The sequence below is a fragment of the Lepisosteus platostomus genome, chromosome 20, assembly GCF_059453375.1.
Source record: "Lepisosteus platostomus isolate fLepPlt1 chromosome 20, fLepPlt1.hap1, whole genome shotgun sequence".
Taxonomy (NCBI): domain Eukaryota; kingdom Metazoa; phylum Chordata; class Actinopteri; order Semionotiformes; family Lepisosteidae; genus Lepisosteus; species Lepisosteus platostomus.
In genome coordinates, this window is record NC_142630.1 from 16,347,907 (window position 1) to 16,363,110 (window position 15,204).

At 46.0% G+C, this 15,204-nt stretch overlaps 1 protein-coding gene and 1 long non-coding RNA gene across 2 annotated transcripts; one reads left to right on the forward strand and one right to left on the reverse strand.

Annotated features, from left to right (window-relative positions):
* Positions 1 to 5,228: 5,228 nt before the first annotated feature.
* LOC148644634 (uncharacterized) lies at positions 5,229 to 6,285 on the reverse strand. Its single transcript, XR_015928669.1, has 2 exons — positions 6,051 to 6,285; positions 5,229 to 5,578 (listed from the first exon to the last, which is right to left on the reverse strand). It is a non-coding gene; the product is annotated as an uncharacterized LOC148644634 (long non-coding RNA).
* A 92-nt stretch (positions 6,286 to 6,377) lies between these two features.
* cbln1 (cerebellin 1 precursor) lies at positions 6,378 to 13,418 on the forward strand. The gene is made up of 3 exons (XM_088613810.1): positions 6,378 to 7,139; positions 8,059 to 8,178; positions 12,422 to 13,418. Exons 1-3 carry the CDS (start codon positions 6,888 to 6,890, stop codon positions 12,617 to 12,619), a joined length of 570 nt encoding a protein of 189 aa, XP_088469936.1. The 5' UTR covers positions 6,378 to 6,887; the 3' UTR covers positions 12,620 to 13,418.
* The last annotated feature ends 1,786 nt before the right edge of the window (positions 13,419 to 15,204 follow it).

A 15,204-nucleotide genomic window follows, 5' to 3' on the forward strand; every position in this document is an offset into this window, starting at 1 on the left:
CATACATAAATAACATACAATGGCAGGGCAAGATCCTCACAATATCCTCACAGTGCCTGAGAATCACACCTTACAACCAGTGTTTTAACAGCCCTGGTGAACTGAAAATCTGCCAAGCATTGCTGAAACGGCTTACAGGTTAAAAGGTGTAAAGGTGTGCAATGTGGCGTGGTACTTCCTGGATAATCACAGCATAATGGATACCTCATAAACCCTCTGACTATGAAACTGCATACAACAGTTAGAACATTCAAGCACTTTAACTACCGCCAGAAATACAGTATATCCTCCCTCCGTGTGATGTATCACAAGCTCAGAACGATTGCGCTGGACAAATAAATGAACATCGCTTCTGGATGTCAAACCCTTTTGAGAACCCAAATAATTCTCGTCTCTGTTTGTTCCATCTGTTCCTCCGTTGTTGCTTTGCTGAAAGCGGGCGCCGTGCACCGCCAGCCTGCAAGAGAAACCTCTCTGGCTGGAGCCATTTTATTGGCCGACAAGCTCTCCGGCCCTCTGAGGAGTCTGCGGCTTTGCTGATGAATGCAGAAGAAGGATGAGGTGCAGTCGGAGGGCATGATGCACACCACCGAGACCAGCAGAGCTACATGCGTTTAATACAAGGGAGGAGATGCGGTTTCTAGGTGTATAAAAATAAACGAGAAACCGTGCAGTAGTGTAGTTATCCCTCTTCATTCGCCTGTGCTTAATGTTCTTTTTCTTTCACTTTGCAGTATTGTTGTCATTGTTATCAACAAGAATACTGTTGACAAAGGCTGTAAGGATTATTCACTGTTTCCATTCAGTTCCAGTTTAATTGCATGTTATAAATATACAGGGAACTTTCCAGTGATTGTGTTTCAAAATAGTAGCAGAAATATAGAACGCAGATGCAATCACAAAGCTGTGTGTCCACCTCCGGTGGGAAAAGATGCTGAGAGTAGCAGAGTAGGTGTGGTAATGTACTATAGAGAGGGGCACCGCTGCCACTGTCACACTGAGAGCGACTTAACATCACATCACCCCGTAGCTCATATGTGAAGTTTACAACGAATATCCAGGAGGGATGACAACTGGCCAGCTCAATGCGCCTCAGCTGTCCTCTATCGTAACCATTCCTGATGTCATTTTCTCACGTTCAAAATGATAAATACTACATCGGCCCCTTCTCTCCCTCATATTTGTCTTTTGCATTCCTCCTGCAAATGAAATATATATGATGACTGTGGTCTTATGCATGAGCTGCAAATGGAAGCTTTTGAAATGTCTCCTCCAGAAATCTCAATGAAAATCATTGAGCCTTTTGGTCCTTTGGCACTTCATCGAGTGTTCCTGACTCAGTCTGACTTCACTCTGTGGAGGGCTGGCTCTGTGGCTGGGCGAAGTGGTGGTACTCTGGCAAATGATCTGTGCCTGTGGCTGGAAGGGTGCTGGTCTTAATCCTGCTGCCGACAGAGGAATCCTACTCCGTTGGGCCCCTAAGCAAGGCCCTCAACCCCAACTGCTCCAGGGGCGCTGTATAAATGACCCTGCGCTCTGACTCCAAGCTTCTCTCCCTGTCTGTGTGTTTCATGGAGAACAAGTTGGAGTATGCGAAAAGATAAATTCCTAATACAAGAAATTGTATATGGCCAATAAAGTGATCTCTCTCTCTCTAATCACCCAATCAAAGAATTCATTGTGTATTAAATTATATGCTCTAAGTGTCTACCTGCAGGACAGAAATTGACATTCTTGAGATGGTACCATCATGCTTTATGTGATAATTCATTATCCACTGGTAATAATGCACATCTGATTATCCCTGGTAATAAAGCACAAAGCAGGATTATACCCTGAACAGGATACCAGCCCCTTACAGGATGTTCATACACACACAGAGGGAACGATTAACCTGGCCAGCATGTATTTGAAAGGTGGAAGGAAACCCATATGAATGCAAAGAGCGCATGCAAACTCCAGACAGAACGCACTCGAAAGCAGAATGAAACCCAGGATCCAAAAGCTGCGTTGCAGTAGCACCAGGCCCCATGCCGTCGTGCGGCTCTTGTGCGTTAATCAGATTTGTAAATTACATTTGCGGTGCTTTACATACGTGATTAGATTACTACAATGAAGAACTGGATGGGGGATGCGCTAATTACGTTAATCACCAAAAGAATCTGGAAATCAATAATGTAATAAGGCTTTAATTAAACTGCAATTCTGTTACCACTGCAGGAATGTGATTTATATTAAACAAACATTTCCAGCGTTGTTACTGTGTACACGCATTTTGCTGCTGCGTGCATTTCTAAATGCAAGATCAGTCAAACTGTTCATTTCTATACCTAAAAAATGCCTGTACATGTAGACGGCTGAATATACTGTATGAACTTCACGGTGTCACAACAGGTGTAGAGCAAGCTGTCTGTTTTTTGTGTGATAAACATTTAGGCTGTGTGACATTTTATGCACATGGTTTTTATCAGTGCGTGCTAATTGTTATACAAGGAGCTTAAATAAAGGTACATCTTGTCTTGTTGATGCATTTATGGTGTGAAATAGCATCTCTCATTGACAATATTCACAGCAATTTAAAATCATAAGTGCTAGGCCGTATTATTTCACACAGAGAAGCTTCTTATTTTTATTAATTTTAATATAATTTGCAATATATCAAAATACCAGCTGGCTTGTGCTATCTTGGTTTTCCACTCCAGTGTCACCTTTCACAGGGGTTTGACACAGACACATCTGCTGCCACTGGGGCACTACAGACGTCTCAGAAACTGAGAGTACAGCAGTGAGACACGGCGAGCATGACAGCAGTAAGCAAGCATTGATATCATACTGCAGTCCCTGCTCATGCTCACTTTTGTGGTATGAAAGAATAAAATTAGGCAGCAAGATTTATTTTGCAAAACCGAGGCTTGAGTTGGGGATCTGTAAGATAGCTTTAAAACGCCAAGGCAGCTGTACACATTCATGTTCTCAGATCCTTTTTATTTTTCACAGAAAGCCTTTTTTAAAAGCATTCGTCTTGAAAATAAAAATGTGTCGGGGGTGGTCTGGTCTTGAGAACTGTGCTTTGCATGAGAGGGCAGCTTTGTTTGTTCAGGGAACACAATGGAGTCACGGATTTGTCTCTGGTGCGGATGTAGTCACTCTGTTGTCTGGTTATGAGAGTGCTGCTATATTGTCTGCTGTTGCCTATCACATAGCACAGTGCCTCAATTTTCAATGAACAAAAAACAGGGTAAAAGAAACAAATAATTAAATTCCTCACCCAGACAAGTGCAGCTCTGCTACACTGACAGCAGCCCAACTTCTTTAACTTAGCCATTCACAGGAAGCTGCTCAGCCAGATGTGTCAGGGAGAGAAAGTAAGGTGGAGACAGAGGGAAGGTGTGGACGCACATCCCCTGGTGGATCAGCAGTGAATTGTGTACTTCCCTTGTGCTCTCTCATCACCCTTTACCCTTCACCCAGTACCCCTTCTCCCCCCAGTCTGCCTCTCTGGCACACTCCCTGCACTGGGGAGCCGCACAGGGGCACAGCACTGGGATGTTGCACTGGGGGAGTGTACTGGGAAACTGCACTAGGGACACAGCACTGGCATGTTGTACTGGGTAGCTGCACAGGGGCACAGCACTGGCAAGTTGTACTGGGGGAGTGTACTGGGAAACTGCACTAGGGACACAGCACTGGCATGTTGCAGTGGGGGAGTGTACTGGGAAACTGCACTAGGGACACAGCACTGGCATGTTGTACTGGGGGAGTGTACTGGGAAACTGCACTAGGGACACAGCACTGGCATGTTGCAGTGGGGGAGTGTACTGGGAAACTGCACTAGGGACACAGCACTGGCATGTTGTACTGGGGGAGTGTACTGGGAACCTGCACTAGGGGCACCGCACTGGCACATTGCACTGGGGGAGTGTACTGGGAAACTGCACTAGGGGCACCGCACGGGCACATTGCACTGGGGGAGTGTACTGGGGAGCCGCACAGGGGCACAGCACTGGGATGTTGCACTGGGGGAGTGTACTGGGAAACTGCACTAGGGACACAGCACTGGCATGTTGTACTGGGTAGCTGCACAGGGGCACAGCACTGGCAAGTTGTACTGGGGGAGTGTACTGGGAAACTGCACTAGTGGCACTGCACTGGCATGTTGCAGTGGGGGAGTGTACTGGGAAACTGCACTAGGGACACAGCACTGGCATGTTGTACTGGGGGAGTGTACTGGGTAGCCGCACAGGGGCACAGCACTGGCATGTTGTACTGGGGGAGTGTACTGGGAAACTGCACTAGTGGCACAACACTGGAGCTGCTCTTCAGTCAGAGAATGAAAGCTCATCTGAATCAGATGGCTATTTTAAGGCAAGTCCCCTCAAAACCAAAACAACAGCATTCCCCCCACCGTGTTTCCACACCCTCCATTTCAATGTTGGCCATATGCACAAAACCAAGTCACCTGAAGCTGATGTGTTTGAATTGCTCCATTTTGTGCTGGGTATCTTTTCTTATCTGTGCTGCAGAATATTTTCGTATGACTCTGTGCCAATATACTGTAGCTTACACTAAGTATTTAGTGAGTAAGTAATACAAATTTAGCTCACCTTAAGTGAGTTAGGTAAATTGATAGGATTAGTCAAATCAGTTGGGTATTATGCAGTAAAGAGCATGGGGATGCCCAAACTGTAAGTCCAGTCGAGACACATTCACAGCCATCCAACCTTAAAATCACTGAGATGTCAGGTTGCGTTGAAGACACAGAATAAACAGGTCGGTGGTTTCATTATTTGACAAAGTAAATTCCCACATAATGTAACTCAGGGCATACTGGAGTCACTCGTTTTGCCTGTATCTCTAGTCTTCTGAAGTTCTAGCCCAGTCCAGGTCAGAGGATAGTTTAACACTTGGAGGCTCAATTACTTTCTTATCATCAAGCAGGTGATGATCACCACTTTGTAGTTCACAGAGACCGATGATGAAAATAGACGCTTGTTATTTTATGTTATTATATTTCTAGCACAGATATGGAAATCAAGGCATTAGTGAGTTAGAAATAAAACCGAACTCACCTCAAAAGGAAGAGTCTGCTAAGTAAATTGATAGGATTTGTAATATCTGACTTATCCTATCTATTTGGTATGCTGATTACACCCGGTGTGCATATAAAACTATATGTTGTGGTGAAGTGTGGTTTGTTGAGGATGCTACAAATAACAGCCGTGGTGATGTTCTTTTACATTTGTTTTAATGTCTCGAGTGGCAACTGAGTTGTTCAGATACTTAAGGCAGACAGGTCGGCCGCTGGCAGGGATGTGGTTACATCGGGCGCGGAGACGTCAATCCGATGTCATCCGATGGCGCAGACAGCACGCAGATAATGAACACAGCAGCAAACGCGATTCCAGGGCTCACGGACACATACCGAGCCCGGCGGTGTAGCGTGGGCAACGTGTACGTGATGCTCTTAGAAAACACTCGCGTTCCACACGAGATGAAATCTTATTTTTCTCTCGGGTTTGCGTCACCCAGAAGATAAAATCCTCTTTTTCGGATCCTGCGGATGTGAGGCGTCCTCCACCTTCAAAAGAAGAGAGAGAGGGAGAGAGGAAGAGAAAAAAAGTTATTTTGATATCAGCCTCTCTGGAATGCAATCTTTCGCTCACGTTGTAAACAAATTAGATTTTTTACATCAGTAGTCCATTAACTGTAGTGTCTGGAAAAAATAAAAAATGTTGTGATCTGCGCCGGGAATCTGTTCAAATTTACGAACTGTTCTATTTTCGCCAGTTATACGAAGCTGTATAGGGGTCCGTCCCTAGAGTCTTTTAAAACTGTTCGGTTAATTTCCCGGATGGCAGTTTTACTCTGACTCCTGACTTACTCTGTAGTTCACTATTTAAACACCCCCTCACCCTCAAGACCGTGTGTTTCGTGGTGTGTAGTGCGTTCTGATAAATCCATTATGTCAAATTCGGTCTTTAAAGTGTTTTACAGGTCTTTTCTCTTTAAAAGACGTGTTTGAAAAGGAGCGACTCCCTTGTGTTTCTTACAGTCCTAAAGAGCAGGTGCCTTCAGAGCCCAGATTTCACACCTCCCAGTCCACCCGGCTGTGTCCCGGCTCTCTCCTGCGGTCGCTCCGCTTCTGCCTTCCACTTTCCAGCCTCCGCGCTTGCGGGGACACGTAAGGAGCGATCGGTGCTTTATAAACCGTGGCCCCCTTGTCTCGGGCCCGGGGTCCGTCCACTCCCCTCGCTTCTCCGGACCGGTGTCCACCTGGAGCACGCGTATAAGAACAGCCCCAGTCACGTGGGAGGGGGCGGGCCGGGACGCGATTGGAAACCTGCAGCGGTTCTGAGCCGTGATTGGGACCCGGCAGGGGGGTTCTGCTGGAAATGAGAAGGCGGGAGCACCGCTGACGGAGCCTTTGTGTTTCTGTTCCAATATCTCACATATCAATAATTCAGAGCGGCAGCGAACGGACACTGCGCTATGTATTCAACTGTGTTTCAACTTGACAAAGGCCGCGTTCTGCACTCCATGGCTACTTCGAGCCAGCCTTAGAGCGAGAGAAGAAGGCGGGGGAGCGCCAGTCGAGAAAGCCGAGCCAGCCGCAAAAAAACGAGGGAGTGAAAGGGGTGAAAAGGACGCTCTCAGAGAAGAGAAGAAGAAGAAAAAGCATAATCCGAGGTATCACCCCCCCACCCCGCTCTCCTGGGTAAGGAGGAGATAGCATCCCGTAACAGACAAACGAGAAACGCCGGAAAGCAAAAAGTACCTCTCAAAATCTGGATTGGATATAAAGATCTGGGGAGCCCATTCAAAAGAAAACTAAGTGCAGTCTAGTGGGAAATTGAGCTGCATTTCAGGCGCTGACTGAAGTTGCCGTCATGTTGGTGCTTGTAGTGAGTGCGGTGTGGCTAACTGGACTCGTCTGCGGCCAGAACGAGACGGAACCTATTGTGCTGGAGGGGAAATGCCTGGTAGTTTGCGACTCGAACCCCACTTCGGACCCGACGGGGACGGCGCTGGGAATATCCGTGCGGTCCGGGAGCGCCAAGGTGGCTTTCTCCGCGGTCAGAAACACCAACCACGAGCCCTCGGAGATGAGTAACCGCACCATGGTCATCTACTTCGATCAGGTAACTATCCGGGAGCCGGGCAGGGTGAGAGTGAGGCGTCTCCGCCGACACCCGCGGGGGGGAGAGGCTGGAGCAGTGGGCATCGTTGCGGACAGGTGGGTCTGGGAAACACCGGTCCCCGCTGTCCACGGCTCTGGTCCTTATTCGGGCATTCGAGACGTTTGGAAAGCAAGAAAGTTTTCTTGAATTCAGGGGTTCGTTTTTTTTTTTAAATAGAGAATGAGCGAAGACAACAAGCGACTGGAAAATCACAGAAAGAAAAGGAGAATATTTTCCACGTTTGTTGCTATTATTAATAGTAACAGCACTGTTTTCCTGCGAGAACCAGGCTTGCCGACGCGATAAAGCGATGTCTTATGTCGCGTCAGTACGGGCTTCAAACGGATACGGTGAAAGGTTAATTACTACAGTATCGCTTTCGATTATATTTAATGGCGCTGTCCGACCGATTCTGAGATCATAAACTACCTCTTAACTGGGTTATTTCCGTGCTTCTGTTAAATTAATTCTGCAGATTCCCCCGGGGGACGGGACGGGGGTGACACGAAAAAGAATTGAAAAGAGTTTCATTCATTTAGCGAGATATTAACAAACGTGCTCAAAGATATCATGCAAAGGGCTACAAGCCACTTTAGGCACCTACTGTAACAGACAACGGGTAGAGGTGGATTAAGCTGGAGAGCAGAAAGAAGGAAAAACCCTATCGGTTCCCGAGCCTCTCCAGGTGTAAGGATCTGTAAAGAGAACACAGAAGCCCTTTGTCAACAGAAGTTCACCGCCTTTTTATCTTCATCTTCATTTGAAAGAGCGTTCGTTTCACAGAAGGTATTTTGTTAGAATCGGTGCCTCGTCACCAGTGAACCGCGACCGCTGTAGCCTGATCTGACCGCGTTCGTTTTCTCCCCTGCTGTCTTTCCAGGTGCTTGTGAACATTGGGAGTAATTTCGACGCGGACAGAAGCAATTTCATCGCTCCACGAAAGGGGATTTACAGTTTCAATTTCCATGTGGTGAAAGTGTACAACAGACAGACGATCCAGGTCAGAGGCGTTCCGATCGTTCTCGTTTTTAATCATTAACACGCGGGCCAGGGGGTCCTGCGAGGGCTGATATATGCACAATCCTGACGCCTCTTTCGGTTGTGCGCTGATGGCATGTGCTACAGTTTGTTGCCAATTAAAAGACACATCCCATAATGTCAGAAAAGTTTTTTTTTCCCTTCCCCCCAGAATTGCATAACGGTTAATGCCCTCGGGGCTGTGACTTTTGTGTTATGCGCTATTCCTCGACTATAGAGTGAACTGTAATCGAGTCTGAAACAGAATTAGCGGAAATGTACCCGATAAAAATGATAATAATAATCAAGTGAATCGGCGTGCACCAGCTAGCAGTTTCGCGCTGTTGAAAGAGGAGAGACGCGCCGGCGGGAGAGAAGGTGCTGTCAGCACCTCGGACAGCGCCGTCGCCAAACCGCTCGGGTTGTGCTCCTGCTCATAACTCGGCTCTGAGCAGCACTTTCCTGTAGGAAAACAAGTACTCTTCATTCGTGCTCTTAACCAGCGTACCACATCACTACATGAATCTTTCGTGGTCCTTTAAATGTAAGCGAGCTCTTTTAACACGTCGTTCAGCGCACTAAGAGAACGACTTTCATCGGCTGGTAACTGAAATGAAGGGTCCTGTTCGTTCTTAAAATATTTTCGCATATATTATGATACCGTAGGTATTTTCTGTATATTCACTTGAGGGAAAGTCTATTAATGCACTAAACATCCCAATAAAGGGAGCATTAATCTTGTAAAAAACTTTAACGACATGATTTACATTTAATAAGATCTATGGCGTGGTTTATTTGGGTGTTGGCGTTCCCTCGCTACAATATCAGGTTTTTTTTTTCAATATATCCCGTGTCGTGTCACTGTAGCAAAAACTCGTTCATCGCATTGTAAGGACGAAGAGGCGCTGTGGCAGGTTTCTGGGGGTGGGGCGGAGGAGATGTACAGTATGTACCCCAGGAGCTGAGCCACACAAGGGAGCGTGTGAAGGAATCGCACATCACAGCGAACATATGGCTTCCTTTTAGACACAAAGAAAGCATTTCTATTTTAGATACGTTAGGCAGACTGGCGTCACAAGATAAATACACGTGCAGTCGACCCGCAATATTCATAATCTCACTGTTTTACTCTTATGTCAGGAAAGTTTTACACGTATGGTAAAAGTTTGCATCAAAGAGGCCGAATTTGTTTTGCCTCCACATTTAGAAAAAAAAACAGGTTCTTTTGAAGATGCCTTGTTACTGGAAAGAGATCATTTTCAACAGGGGAATAGTACCACATACAGTATTGCAACCCAGTGTGCATCAAACATCATACGCCGCCTGTCACGAGAACGCCCGAGAAAATATCGCCAGCCTTATAGCAGACGACGAAAGCCACACTCAAAAGAGATTACTATGAAATTAAAATATCGGAAGAAAATAGCAATGGAAGCTACAGTACTTGTGCATTGTTTTTCATAAATTCTGCCTTTATCATGAACCATTTGCATCGGAGAGCTGCTTTCCTCATTTAAAAGAGGACTAGACAGAAACCATCTAATTATATGACATTAAATTCCTAATTGAAGTTAATTGCAGCATTACAATGGAGCGCAAATCACTTCCGAAATGTATATTAGAAGCTTTCGCTTTGCTTAATAGGCCTAATTGGATGCTTATACATTAACGGCGTAGGCTAAAGGAACGTCCGTCCATTACGCTTTCATGTTTGTATAATTACAGGCGCTGCTGGCGCATGAATAGTTGTCATTCGGGGTAAAAGACTAATTGCCAGGTCCGGGTCAGTGTCTCACTCATTCTAAACCATCGCTAATGTCTGGTTGCTTGCGCTGCACAGCTGAGCGCGTCGTCCCGACAACATGAAGATGTATTTCAGTTGGAGGCACATGGACACGGAGGGCCAGAGCCAATCATTTTTGTCATGACACAATCATACTAAAATGGTGCTAAAGTAAAGTTCATATTTCGGATATATTAGCGGATTTTCGTAAATACGTTTAAGACGTTCAGTCTCGGTTAACTTTTGAAATGGCGGTCAGTTCGCCGTTTCGCCCAGCCACACGAGCAAGGAAAGAGCTCAGCGGCCGGACGGTGCCCGTGTCCACAGGCTGGTCTGCTGGACTGACTGACCTGGGGTGAATATTCACTCCTAAAGAACGGGCAGTGAGCAGACGGCTTATACACTTTTTTGTAGGGGAAAATCAGAAAGTATGATGACGAACAGGTTCAATTTTTGCCTCACACAAAATACCAGCTCAGTGCCTGTAGTGGAATGTATGAAGGACTGAAAACATCTGGTGTTCTTAGGGTCTCTTTTTGTCACTGCTAGACTAGAAATTCTTCTACCACCTGAATCTCAATTCTCTTCCTCACCTCTGACCACTACCCAGTAGAAAATGAACGATCATAGTCACAACTCCATTGTATTTTAACCACTAAAGATACTTTTAAATTGTGTCACCATGCTTCCTGTAACACCCGTATTCCTCGAATAGCTGCAGTGGTGTGTACAGTACACTTAATTATTTATTTTTGCGATTCTGCTGCTCAGAGAATAGGCATCAATGCTGACATCATAGGCGGAAAAGCAGGGCCGTTTCTGAGAAGGTGTGGTAATGCGCACTCCCGCCCTCCGCGATATACAGTCTTAGGCAACAGAAGTGAACAAAAGCTGTTTTTATTTCATGAACAGGATTTACAAATGAATGATACAGTTCTAAATACAATTACAGAAAATATGTCGGGAGTGGTGCATTCTGCAGGAGGCGTGAATATTTTTGAATCGTGGCACGCACCTTCGCAAACGAAACAACTGAAGCGATATTAAAGGTCAAATACCTCATTAGTATTTGTTTTTAGTGAGCCGTAGAAAGAGAAATAACCCGCCACAACAATAAGCAAGAATCACAAGTGCATTGTCCTCTGCGTCTGCTCACCCTGTCCTGGTGAGAGAGGTACTTGATGAACGCCACATGCTGGTGTGCTTTAGCTCTGAAGACGCTGTTTGACTGAATTACACTGTAAAGCAGAACTGTCCTTCAGAAGAGCGCAGCTGGTGTTAAGCTGAAACAGCTACAGTACTTTGCAGAAGAAATGCATTCTGTCTTCGTTGCTGTGTGACACATTTATACAACCAAAAGCACCTGTTTCTCTATAGTAATCAATCCTACCCGTCTCTCATTCTCCCCACATTGATGTGTCTCTTGAGATGGGCTCTCATCAAGCCAAGATTTTATTTTAATATTTTGTCCAGAACAGCATGAATTGCATGATGTCAATTTGAGAAACAAATCTGAAATGATTGACTTTGTTAAATACGACAAGCGTCTTTTACATCTTTTTTTATGATTTTTATCTCCCAGGGATTGTTTTATTCATTGGGGACACCAATGTATTTTATTATACTCTTATAGCACAACTTTTTACTGTACTGAAAAAAAGTCATTTTGTGGGTCAGACTGTGTCACCACCCAAACACTGTGCGTTTCTGTGCATATGTGTGATCATTCTGTATATATCTGGCCCTCATGCCTGTGCCTGACTGGGACTCTATCATTCCCTGGCTCTGTGGTCTCGTTGAGTATTATCTTAATGCCTTTGAAAGCATCAGTGCCTGGCAGTCTGTGCACCTGCAGGTGACTGCAGGTGACTGTCTGTTTCTCTGGGTGACTGCCAGTGCCTGCGATTGTTGGCGTCAGCGGGGTGTCTGTGGGTGTCTGTGGGAGACTGGGGGTGAGTGCGGGTGTTTCTGGGAGACTGTGGGAGACTGTGGGTGTCTATGGGTGACTGTGGGAGACTGTGGGAGACTGTGAGAGACTGTGTGTGTCTGTGGGTGAGTGCAGGTGTCTCTAGGTGTCTCTGGGAGCTTGTAAGAGACTGTGGGAGACTGCGGGTGACTGTGGGTGACTGTGGGTGTCTGTGGGTGTCTGTGGGTGTCTCTGGGAGACTGTGGGTGTCTGTGGGTGTCTGTGGGTGTCTACGGGTGTCTCTGGGAGACTGTGGGTGTCTGTGGGTGTCTGTGGGTGACTGCGGGTGACTGCGGGTGACTGCAGGAGACTGTGGGTGTCTCTGGGAGACTGCAGGTGTCTGTGGGTGTCTGTGGGTGACTGCGGGTGACTGCGGGTGTCTGTGGGTGTCTGTGGGTGACTGCGGGTGACTGCGGGTGTCTGCAGGGATGTATACGAGTGCACCCGAGTCACTGCCCCATGCTGCTTGCTCCGCAGGTGAGCCTGATGCTGAATGGCTGGCCCGTTATCTCCGCCTTCGCTGGAGACCAGGACGTGACTCGAGAGGCTGCCAGCAACGGGGTGCTTGTCCAGATGGAGAAGGGCGACCGGGCATACCTCAAGTTGGAGAGGGGGAACCTCATGGGGGGCTGGAAATATTCCACGTTCTCAGGATTCCTGGTCTTCCCCCTGTAAAGGACTAAAACTCTGGGGACGCTGGGAAGCCGAAGGGGTAGGAACACAGCGGCGCTCCGACGCACACACACAGTGGCTTTGCAGAGCTCTGGACAGCAAACTTTTATACCTTCAAATATCATAGGAAGAGGCCAAGCCCTTCGTTATCTGCGCCTGTACGCGTCTGCTTTGAGGAATGTTTCTAGTCTTTATTCGCAATCAAAAAGCCGAATATACCATTTTATTTTTGGAGCCTGTGATTTTTTTTCCTCCCTTTCGCTACATTTATCTGTACCTACAACTCTGTTTTCCAGCTGGAACTCTTTCCCCCTTCCTAGTCCCAGTTGCAGTTTTTTTTTTCTCAGACAGCTTAAGCGTTGTGGTTTTCCTTTTCTTTCCCCCCAAGATCCACGTGTGTGCCGTACTGTCTGTGTTCTTAACTCCATCATGATGGTGTTCCTTTGGATTCTCGGGTGGTGTGGAGACGGTCGGGAACAGTATGGAGAACTCTTGCTGTATACTAATCTATAAAATCCTAAAGTTTATATATAATATAACCTATTAATAGCCAAAACCTGGTTGAATATCTGTATTTCAGTATTTCGATGTAATCTCAGTGGTTGTGGAATACCAAGCTGCTATTTGTTCTAATGCTTCTTGTTTTGTTTCGGTCAGATGTGACTAAACTCAATGCCAGAAATGATAATGGAGTTTTATTATAACTGTAAAATATGTGTGAATATTCAAAAGGATTTTTTTTCTCTTTTCTTTGCTTTAAGTCAATAAAATTTAAACGGTACTTTTATTTTTCTTAACCAGACCACGTGACTCCCTACGCGATTCATTTTTCAGGTTGCACAGTGTGAAAAAGAAGCAGAGATGTCGCTCCTCCTGCACGCTGCAGGGCTTTGCACATTTCTCAAGACCGGCGGCGACAGGAGGACTCTTCTGTCCTGCTAACACAGGCCGCTGCAATGACTGGATTTTGTGACAGCAATGTACTTCAGCCTGGGAAGCAGTACTTTCTGTTGAACATCGAAATTGCTTTACCTGTTTTCTGCCAGTCTTGCAAGCCTCACTGCCGTACAGTGTCTGCAGCTCTGTTGCTGTTCCCAGTGAATGCCTTGGCCTTGTGATTGCTTGCCAAAGCTATTCTAGTGAGGAAGCACTGTGATCAGGGGCTTCTCAAGCTTATATTGCAGCACTGAAGAATTTAATTAGCTCCAGAGGGGAAAATTAATACTCGCATAATAAGCAAAGCTACATTGTTTATTCAAAGACTTTTTTTTCCCCCCTTTTAGTTTCTTTTTCTCTCCCAGTAATAGTTTAATAACACAGGAGGGGATTCTGTGTAATGATTTCTTTTCAAGGTGCAAATGGTTACAGCAGGGCTTGTTTATCGCTGATTGGGGATGGGGATTTATCTTTATTTTTATTTTTTTTTACAGTCTTGCAGCTTGGGGTCAATCCAAGGTCTTTGGCTGCTAAAAATAAAAAGGCTAAATTGAATAAAGTGAAATTATAACCTCTGGGCGACAGTATTCTGACAGCAGCGAAAACAAAACTGGAGTGGTTTTCCTGCAGCCTCAGCTAAACATCTGGCGAAAGAAAAACAACTGACTTAGGAGAGGTGAAATTTTAATAATGATCAATTTCAGTAAGCTTAGGTGTGATTTTAAGCAGTTTTATACAGGTACCATTGAACTTGATTTTAAGGTGAAGAAAAGCCTGTGTAAGCACTAGAGTAATTTCTTGTAAAGGAAAACTCTGCAATAATCCCCATTAAAGAAGCGGACAGCTATGGCTGCAGAGAGGGGAAGGCACTGCCCAGGGCTTTGAACAGTAATGGAAGCAGCATCACAGCATCAGAAACACTGTGTTTTTTAGTTACAAGACTATGAGCTACAAGTGTAGCAGCTACAATGTACAGGGGCAGTGACGATTTATTTCTAATAAAGATGTAAGTGTACAGGTCTGAAACTGGTAGCAGGAGTCAAATGCTGTTCTTTTTGGGGTGGGGTGGGGGGCTTGAGGCTGAGTTCATGACTGCAGCTTCTACATGTCTATAACATGTCCTTCCTGCCTGTCTCCCATCGTGCCTCTGGGGCTTTGGGGTGGACGAGTTTTGCCCGACGAATGTCGAACGAAGGCGGAACCACCTTCCCTCACGCTGAGGACTCCCCACCCTCATTAGAAACAAAACAGGTCTTTGTGTCATAAGCAACCGAGCCAACAGGTAAAGATCACAGAAGAGCCTCCTCTGGGGAAGCAAACACCTGATCCGAAGGGGACGATTTTGGAGACATATGAACTGATACCAAGTAGCTGGGGCTTGCAGTGCTAGCTCATCACCTTGCCAGTCTAGTGCAGTCCCACTGACAGACCTCTGCTGTCTGCAGCGTCTTAATGTTGTACAAACACTGCTTCTCCGGCACGGCCTCTTTAAAATACTGGGTGGTTTTATATCTCAACAAAACCAGGAGGAGGAAAATGTAGGAGTTACACTCCGATGGGAACTTTCACTCCCCTTACAAGACTAGCGCTGTTGCCAGTGTTCACGCCGCGGATAACAGCGCTGATAAAGCGACGATACAGACACGGGCAGC